Source organism: Oncorhynchus mykiss, chromosome 6 (assembly GCF_057628025.1).
Source record: "Oncorhynchus mykiss isolate SJ-2025 chromosome 6, ASM5762802v1, whole genome shotgun sequence".
NCBI classification, from domain to species: Eukaryota; Metazoa; Chordata; class Actinopteri; order Salmoniformes; family Salmonidae; genus Oncorhynchus; species Oncorhynchus mykiss.
In genome coordinates this window covers 68504413-68514562 of record NC_143027.1, presented here as the reverse complement: position 1 = coordinate 68514562, position 10150 = coordinate 68504413, and the positions used below count along the sequence as shown (strand labels likewise).

General features: G+C 44.4%; 1 protein-coding gene across 1 annotated transcript; it reads left to right on the top strand.

The window, feature by feature from the left end:
- The first annotated feature begins 3864 nt into the window (after positions 1-3864).
- On the top strand, positions 3865-10049 carry LOC110526442 (cleavage and polyadenylation specificity factor subunit 5). Its single transcript, XM_021607432.3, has 7 exons — positions 3865-4099; positions 7908-8108; positions 8232-8295; positions 8985-9074; positions 9190-9265; positions 9350-9464; positions 9575-10049. Exons 1-7 carry the CDS (start codon positions 3975-3977, stop codon positions 9594-9596), a joined length of 693 nt encoding a protein of 230 aa, XP_021463107.1. The 5' UTR covers positions 3865-3974; the 3' UTR covers positions 9597-10049.
- The last annotated feature ends 101 nt before the right edge of the window (positions 10050-10150 follow it).

The following is a 10150-nucleotide window of genomic DNA, read 5'->3' as shown; positions in this document are numbered from 1 at the left end:
TGTTCCGAACACACTAGACGACCAGTTCTTATAGCCTTTAGCTGTACCCTTATCCTACTCCTCCTCTGGTGATGTACAGGTTAACCCAGGCCCTGCAGCCCCTAGCTCCACTCCCATTCCCCAGGCGCTCTCATTTGTTGACTTCTGTAACCATAAAGGCCTTGGTTTCATGTATGTTAACATTAGAAGCCTCCTCGTTAAGTTTGTTTTATTCACTGCTTTAGCACACTCCGCCAACCCGGATATCCTAGCCTTGTCTGAATCCTGGCTTAAGAAGGCCACCAAAATCCTTACATTTCCATTCCTAACTAACATTTTCCGACAAGATAGAACTGCCAAAGGGGGCGGAGTTAGCCTGCAGAGTTCTGTTATACTATCCAGGTCTGTGCCCAAACAATTTGAGCTTCTACTTTCAAAAATCCACCTTTCCAGAAACAAGTCTCACCGTTGCCGCTTGTTATAGACCCCTTTCAGCCCCCAGCTGTGCCCTGGACAACATATGTGAATTGATTGCCCCCCCGTCTATCTTCGGAGTTCGTGCTGTTAGATGACCTAAACTGGGACATGCTTAACACCCCGGCCATCCTACAATCTATGCTAAATGCCTTCAATCTCACACAAATGATCAAGGAACCTACCAGGTACAACCCTAAATCCATAAGAAAAGAGAACCGATATAGCCCTTGGTTCACCCTTGACCAGCCTGCCCTTGACCAGCACAAAAACATCCTGTGGCGTTCTGCATTAGCACCGAATAGCCCCCGCGATATGCAACTTTTCAGGGAAGTCAAGAATCAGTATACTCAGTCAGTTAGGAAAGCCTTTTTCAAACAGAAATGTGCATCCTGTAGCACTAATTCCCAAAAGTTTGGGCTTTCAACTCTGTATTCTTTTTTTTATATATATATATATTCTTTTTTTTATATATATATATTTTTATTTATTTTACCCCCTTTTTCTCCCCAATTTCGTGGTATCCAATTGTTGTAGTAGCTACTATCTTGTCTCATTGCTACAACTCCCGTACGGACTCGGGAGAGACGAAGGCTGAATGTCATGCGTCCTCCGATACACAACCCAACCAGCCGTACTGCTTCTTAACACAGCGCGCATCCAACCCGGAAGCCAGCCGCACCAATGTGTCGGAGGCGCATCCAACCCGGAATGTGTCGGAGGCTACACCGTGCACCTGGCAACCTTGGCTAGCGCGCACTGCGCCCGGCCCGCCACAGGAGTCGCTGGTGCGCGATGAGACAAGGAGATCCCTACCGACCAATCCCTCCCTAACCCGGACTAGGCCAATTGTGCGTCGCCCCACGGACCTCCCGGTCGCGGCCGGTTACGACAGAGCCTGGGCGCGAACCCAGGGACTCTGATGGCACAGCTGCCGCTGCAGTACAGTGCCCTTAACCACTGCGCCACCCGGGAGGCCCTAATCGCCGTATTCTTATCGGCAGACTCAACAGCCGTGGCTTCTCAAATGACTGTCTCACCTGGTTCACCAACTACTTCTCAGACAGAGTTCAGTGTGTCAAATCGGAGGGCCTGTTGTCCAGACCGCTGGCAGTCTCTATGGGGGTGCCACAGGGTTCAATTCTCTGGCCAACTCTTTTCTCTATATATAATAATGATGTCGCTCTTGCTGCTGGTGATTCTCTGATCCACCTCTACGCAGACGACACCATTCTGTATACAACTGATCCTTCGTTGGACACTGCTAAAAAAACACCAGACGAGCTTCATTGCCATACAACACTCATTCCAAGACCTCCAACTGCTTTTAAATGCAAGTAAAACTAAGTGCATGCTCTTCAACCGATTGCTGCCCGCACCCTCCCGCCCGACTAGCATCACTACTCTGGATGGTTCTGAGTTAGACATTTGTAGTTGTCCACATATTCTAAGTGTCTGGTTAGACTGTAAACTCTCTTTCCATACTCACATTAAGCATCTCCAATCCAAAATTAAATCTAGAATCGGCTTCCTATTTCACAACAAAGCCTCCTTCACTCATGCTGCCAAACATACCCTTTTAAAACTGACTGTCCTACCGATCCTTGACCGGCAATGTAATTTTAGCCCCCAACACTCTACTCAGACTACATCCAGCTTGCTATCACAGTACCATCCGTTTTGTCACCAAAGCCCCATACACTACCCACCACTGCGACCTGTATGCTCTCGTTGGCTGGGCCTCACTACATATTCGTCGCCAAACCCACTGGCTCCAGGTCATCTAAGTCTATGCTAGGTGAAGCCCCGCCCCACAGGTATATTTCACTTGTCACACCCAAACCCAACACTCCCTTTGGCTGCCTTTCCTTCCAGCTCTCTGCTGCCAATGACTGGAACGAATTGCAAAAATCACTGAAGCTGGAGTCTGGTATATCCCTCTCTAACTTTAAGCATCAGCTGTCAGAGCAGCTTGCCATTCACTGTACCTGTACACAGGATGGTAAACCGTGGGGTGTTGGGTTGAGCGTGCAGAGGTTGACACAGAGACAGGGAGGTTTTAGTCCGCAAAAACAACTTTACTAAGCCAGAAAATAAACATAAATGTATTTTATTTCACCTTTATTTAACCAGGTAGGCTAGTTGAGAACAAGTTCTCATTTGCAACTGCTACCTGGCCAAGATGAAGCGTAGCAATTTGACACATACAACAACACAGAGTTACACATGGAATAAACAAAACATACAGTCAATAATACAGTAGAACAAACAAAAAAACGGGCCTGTTTTGAATATACAATGTGTGTACAGCTCTGTGTTATGTGAAGGTAACAGCCTACCAACATGACACACTCATGTATAGCCTCCTGACCTGTGAGAATTACAGGAAAATCTCAACGGAGGCCCCTAAAACCCTGACAAACTTTTACAGATGCACAATTGAGAGCATCCTGTCAGGCTGTATCACGGCCTGGTATGGTAACCGCAGGGCTCTTCAGAGGGTGGTGTGGTCTGCCCAACGCATCCCCGGGGGCAAACTACATGCCATCCAGGACACCTACAGCACCCGATGTCACAGGAAGGCCAAAAAGATAATCAAGGACATCAACCACCCGCGCCACGGCCTGTTCCTGCCTCTATCTTCCAGAAGGCAAGGCCAGTACAGGTGCATCAAAGCTGGGACAGAGAAACTGAAAAACAGCTTCTATCTCAAGGCCATCAGACTGTTAAATAGCCATCACTAGCAGGCTTCCACCCGGTTACGTAACCCTGCACCTTAGAGGCTGCTGCACTATATACATAGATTTTTTTTCTTGGAATCACTGGCCACTTCAATAATGTTTACATACTGCTTTACTCATCTCATATTTATATACTGTATTCTATTCTACTGTATTTGCCTAGTTAAATAAAGGTTAAATTAACACCTTTTTGTTGTCAATGCCACTCCAACATTGCTTGATGTAATATTTATATATTTCTTAATTTAATTATTTTACTTTTAGATTAGTGTGTATTGTTCTGAACTGTTTGATACTACTGCACTGTTGAAGCTAGGAACACAAACATTTCGCTACACCCGCAATAACATCTGCTAAATATATGAATGTGACCAATAAAATTAGATTTGATGGAGGAAAGTGCTTTTATTGATGAACCATCATTACCTTATTCATGCAGGGTTAGAGTTTTTACATTTAACAGAACCTTTGGGGTTTGTTGGACAAGGGCAAAGCAATTGGATAGAGTTCGACCACCTCAAAATTCAGATTTCATCTACAGGAGCTACTATTATTATTACTGGTTATTACACTCCAGCAAGATAGGTGGCGGCAATGCCCCAATTGTCGGAAGTATACCTACTGCATCAAACACGGAACAGGAAAAAGAGAAAGAGAGGAAGGCAATTTGCGCATGGTTACGGCCTTCCATTTTTCTTTGTTATTGTTCTAGTACATCTTTTGCATTGCATTTCTACCTGAGGATTTTGAAGCTAGATTTTGTATAGTGGTATTGGAGCAATGTCGAGTGTGCCTGTTCCCAATCGTTCATCCGCCGGCTGGCCGCGCGGGGTCAGTCAGTTCGGCGGGAACAAATACATGAGCGCGCCTGCAAAACCACTCAGCCTGGAGAGAACCATTAATTTGTGAGTAACAGGGTGAAGGGACGACGACGATTGGTTTTTAACGTCAGATTATGTGTGTATGTATAGTGGTTATGCAAAGACTACTACAATACCCGTATTTCACTCAATTGTATGGAAGAGTTAATGGACTGCAAGCTTTGCAGGAGGAGTTTAAAAAATATATATATTTCACCTTTATTTAACCAGGTAGGCTAGTTGAGAACCAGTTCTCATTTACAACCGCGACCTGGCCAAGATAAAGCAAAGCAGTGCGACGCAAACAACAACACAGAGTTACACATGGAATAAACAAACATGCAGTCAATAATACAATACAGAAAGTCTATATAAAGTGTGTGCAAATGAGGTAGGATAAGGGGGGGGGGGGGGGAGTTAAGCAATAAATAGGCCATAGTGATGAAATTATTACAGTATGGCAAATTAAACACTGAGGTGATAGATGTGCAGAAGATGAGTGTGCAGGTAGCAGTACTGGGGTGCAAAGGAGCAAAATAAATAACATGGTGATGAGGTAGTTGGATGGGCTATTTACAGATTGGCTATGTACAGGTGCAGTGATATGTGAGCTGCTCTGACAGCTTGTGCTTAAAGCTAGTGAGGGAGATATGAGGCTTCAGTGATTTTTGCAGTTCGTTCCAGTCACTGGCAGCAGAGAACTGGAAGGAAAGGCAGCCAAAGGGAGTGTTGGCTTTGGGGGTGACCAGTGAAATGTACCTGCTGGAGCGAGTGCTTTGGGTGGGTGCTGCTATGGTGACCAGTGAGCTGAGATTAGGCGGGGCTTTACCTAGCAAAGACTTATAGATGACCTGGAGCCAGTGGGTTTGGCGACGGATATGAAGCTAGGGCCAGCCAACGAGAGCATACAGGTCGCAGTGGTGGGTAGTGTATGGGGCTTTGGTGACAAAACGGATGGCACTGTGATAGACTGCATCCAGTTTACGAGAGTATGTTTGGCAGTATGAGTGAAGGATGCTTTGTTGCGAAATAGGAAGCAGATTCTAGATTGAATTTTGTATTGGAGATGCTTAATGTGAGTCTGGAAAGAGAGCTTACAGTCTAACCAGACACCTAGTTATTTGTAGTTGTCCACATATTCTAGGTCAGAACAGTCCAGAGTAGTGATGCTGGACGGGTGGGTAGGTGTGGGCAGCGATCGGTTGAAGAGCATGCATTTAGTTTTGCTTGCATTTAAGAGCAGTTGTATGGCCATGGAAGGAGAGTGGTGTGGCATTGAAGCTCATCTGGAGGTTAGTTAACACAGTGTCCGAAGAAGGGCCAGAAGTATACAGAATGGTGTTGTCTGCGTATAGCTGGATCAGAGAATCACCAGCAGCAAGAGCGACATCATTGATGTATACAGAGAAGAGTCGGCCCTAGGATTGAACCCAGTGGCACCCCCATAGAGACTGCCAGAGGTCCGGACAACAGGCCCTCCGATTTGACACACTGAACTCTGTCTGAGAAGTAGTTGGTGAACCAGGCGAGACAGTCATTTGAGAAACCAAGGCTGTTGAGTCTGCCGATAAGAATATGGTGATTGACAGAGTCGAAAGCCTTGGCCAGGTTGACGAATACAGCTGCACAGTATTGTCTCTTATCAATGGCGGTTATGATATCGTTTAGGACCTTGAGCGTGGCTGAGGTGCACCCAGGACCAGCTCGGAAACCAGATTGCATAATTGCATAGTGGAAAAGGTACGGTGGGATTCGAGATGGTCTGTGATCTGTTTGTTAACTTGGCTTTCGATGACCTTAGAAAGGCAGGGTAGGATAGATATAGGTCTGTAGCAGTTTGGGTCTAGAGTGTCTCCCCCTTTGAAGAGGGGGATGACCGTGGCAGCTTTCCAATCTTTGGGGATCTCAGACGATACGAAAGAGAGGTTGAACAAGCTAGTAATAGGGGTTGTAACAGGTGGGATTTTAGGTGGGATTTTAACAAATCAAAATGTAATTAAAAAGAAGGATGGACTCCAAAAAACAAGTTAACCTACAACAACTTCCATTGACACTATTAAATATGTAAATTATGTTAAGTAGCTTAATAATGAACCTATGTATTGATGTGAAAACAGATTTGAATTTCTAATAATTAATATATCATGTTTGTAAAATGTGAAACAAGCACGAGCTAGCGCGATCGATCTTTAGGATTTGGTTGTCAGATTGCATCCAACTTTTAGGTGCATACACCACCACCTATTGCACTGCTGTGAGAAATGGCCTACCTACATTAAATTGTTGATACCTTAGTGGAAAATTGCCCCTCCAACTATTAGCCATCTATAATTTAAAAAATCTCCACCCCATTCCACTATTTAATCCTACTCCAGACCATGGGTCTTGAGAGAACAGAACACTACCACTCAACACCCACTAGTGAGATCATATTGGCGCGTTGTAGCATGTATTTGCATATTTTTGTTATGGAACGTGTACTCTGATTTGGGTGTGTGTGCCCAATAACTCAATTTGTAGTAAACACCACCATTTTTTTTTAGAAACTTTGGAAAATGGTTAAGTTTACAAAACGCAGTCCACTCTGTTACAGATTATAGTTTTGGAAACAGAAAACTGTATTACGATTATTACGAAATGTTTAATCGATGAGAAAATCTGCAGAATGTCTCCCACTGCCAGCCACTGGGCTTCTTCTCATCACCATATTTGGTTGTGAGTGGAAATGCCAACCAGATGCTTCACATTTACACATCAGGTGAAATATCTGGCGTGTTCTTTTGTCTCATTCTTCTATCTTTGAGCTAGCTCTGCTCTACTTAATGGCCCCTCCCTTTCACTCCACCTGTCCCGCCCAGAAAACATTTGCCAGTGAGATGTCTCGCCCTGGGGCACCCGTGATATGGGGACAATAAGTAAACCTGGGCGGCAGGGTAGCCTAGTGGTTAGAGCGTTCAAATCCCAGAGCTGACAAGGTACCAATCTGTCGTTCTGCCCCTGAACAAGGCAGTTAACCCATTATTCCTAGGCCGTCATTGAAAATAAGAATTTGTTCTTAACTGACTTGCCTAGTTAAAGGTCAAATAAAATACATTTAAAAAAACAGTGGCCCCGCCCCGATCAGAAACAATTTGAGAATGGGGTGTCATGCTTTCCTACCGTCTCTGGGCTAGCTTTGGGGTGAGTAACTACCGGAAGTGTTGTCAAATCTAGTGGACTGCTATAGTATTAGCTAGCCCTGCATGCTGACGAAAAACTAACAGTCATTAAAGACTAGCAGTATTTCAATCTTCTCGATATGTCGTTTAGGATGATGAGACAATTAGTAGTACACTGCCATCTCCCATCCCTGGATTGAGGTATGTTTTCCAAGCAGTATCTTGAGCCGGCTCTGCGCTGTCCTGATTGTTGCATAGCCACGTTCTGACTGGAGAGAGAATGTAATGAATGTCTATTTGAATTCTGGCTAGCTTTGCAGCTGACTCTATGTCCAATTTGACAGCCCAGTTTGTGGCACAAAATGATGATGAATTGCTAGTCTACCGTCCTGTAGATGCATCCTCATTCAAAAGCTATGCCGTGTGTGTTTGTGGGGGGGTTACTGAGTAGCAGTGAAGGCTGTTGAGGGGAGGACGGATCATAATAATGGCTGGAACAGAGCGATTGGTATGGCATTGAACAATGGACACCATGTGTTTGATGTATTTGATACCATTCCACCAATTCCGCTCCAGCCATTACCACGAGCCCTTCTCCCCAATTAAGGTGCCACCAACCGCTTGTTCTGGGTAGTGTGTGCATGTTAGTCGAGGCATGTGCACATTTAAAAATGGTATTCATGACATTGTTTCAGATACCCTCTCACCAACTACACATTTGGGACCAAGGAGCCTCTGTATGAGAAGGACAGTTCAGTGGCAGCACGGTTCCAGAGGATGCGGGAGGAGTTTGACAAGCTGGGCATGCGGAGGGCGGTGGAAGGAGTGCTTATTGTCCATGAGCACAGGTTGCCCCATGTACTGCTGTTGCAGCTGGGAACCACCTTCTTCAAACTGTAAGCACTACTACCAACCAAGCACAGCCTGCAGGAGTTACATCAACAGTCTGTTTGTTTTTAAAGTGTGTGCATGTATGTTTGTATGGTTCTCTTATAGGGTTGTCTATTTGTCTCTTGCAGGCCAGGTGGAGAGCTGAGCCCAGGGGAGGATGAGGTGGATGGGCTGAAACGCCTGATGACAGAGGTACGATACACATACACTCTCAAAGGAGGCCAGCCAGAGTTGGAATCACAACCTCGGATGACATCCATCCTAGCATTCTCTTAGCTCTCAAACTCTTCTTCTCCATATGTAGAGTTTTCAGCCATTCCATTCGCCTACATTTGGCTCCGTGTAAACTCCAATTCTGATGCTGTGTGTTAATGTTTAGAAACATCAATAATCATTGCTTTTGAAAAATAATCTTTAAAAAAAAACTTATTGTAGCAGTTTTGCACACATTGTGTGCCTCTAGTTGAACAACACTTGCTCCCCAGTTAGCTTACACACAGGTGTGCAGAGCGCGCAAGATAGCTAATTAGCACAGGTGGCAGCCTATGTCTTCCGTAAACAAGCACTGTAACATGGGGATATGGCCGTGTGGGAACACAAACCTAACCCTATAAAGGTGTGTAGTAATTTACAGTTTGAAAAATATATATTTCTCGCTGATATGAAAGATGAATTCCTTAAGTTTCCAAAACAGTACTGCAAGCGATGCGTCTTAATGTTTAGAGCAAGTGTCGGGGGCTTTTAACAAAACTACCCCGGTCAAAAGACACTATCGTCAATAGGCGCTAAAGTAGTTTGCGTCTATCAATGGGGTAGCATTCTCTAAGATCCTGCAGGATGCCGTGATGCCATAGTGATTGTCTTTACTGTGTCTTTGTCAGATCCTGGGCCGGCAGGACGGGGTGAAGCAGGATTGGGTGATCGATGACTCCATCGGAAACTGGTGGCGCCCCAACTTTGAACCCCCACAGGTGAGCATAACCCAACACACAGTACAGTTTACACTGAAATTTATGGAGGAGGAGAAATTGAGCCTGCAATAAATATTTGTGTGTGGTAAATATTTGCTTTTCTGTTCTGCTGCAGTATCCCTACATTCCAGCCCACATCACTAAACCCAAGGAGCATAAAAAGCTCTTCCTGGTTCAACTGCAGGAAAAAGGTAAGCGCCCCTTAGCTAGTCAAAATCTGTTCTACATACTCTACTCACATAATCATTAGTGATATTTGCTTCTGTGTCTTTCAGCTCTGTTTGCAGTCCCAAAGAACTACAAACTGGTGGCAGCCCCTCTGTTTGAGCTTTATGACAACGCCCCCGGCTATGGGCCAATCATATCCAGCCTACCGCAACTACTAAGCAGGTAGTGTGTGTTTATATATTGTGTATAAATCACTTTTGTGTGTTAGAATGAGTGTATTAAGGGTGTGTGTGAGCTCAGGTATGCTGTATATTCATATTTATTTCCTGTAGGTTCAACTTTATCTACAACTAAATGGTGTGAGAATGGGCACAGTGGCTGGCTGTCTCTGTGAGTGCAGCCATATATGGGTGAAATGAAGACATGGCGTGGAATTAATACAATGTGGGGCAATCAAAATAAGCAACACAAGGCTACTCACCTCTGGCTTCCTGGTAAGGCTGAACAAAAAACCCACTATCTCAAGAGAAGGGGCCGTAAATGTGCTCTTTACAATGATGGAAGAAAATATACTGTCAGACTTTTTGTTTGGATCTGAAAAAAATCTGTAATTTCTTACATGATTAAACTGCAACCCAGTGTCTCAAGAATCAGATGTTATGCTCTTGCAACAGAATACATTTATTTGATTAAAGAAACAACAGCATTGAGTTTCCTGTTGTGTTTTAACCTGTATTACTGTCATGCTATTTCTTTTTCTTTAAAAAAATAAATTAGTCTTTTCATGAAGACTGGCTTTTATACCAAGTGTGTTGATGACGTTTTGGTGTATTGTTTTCACTATATATGCTTCCATCTTGGTGATGTCATTTGGAAACACAATGTCAACTTTCACTGCTATATTGACG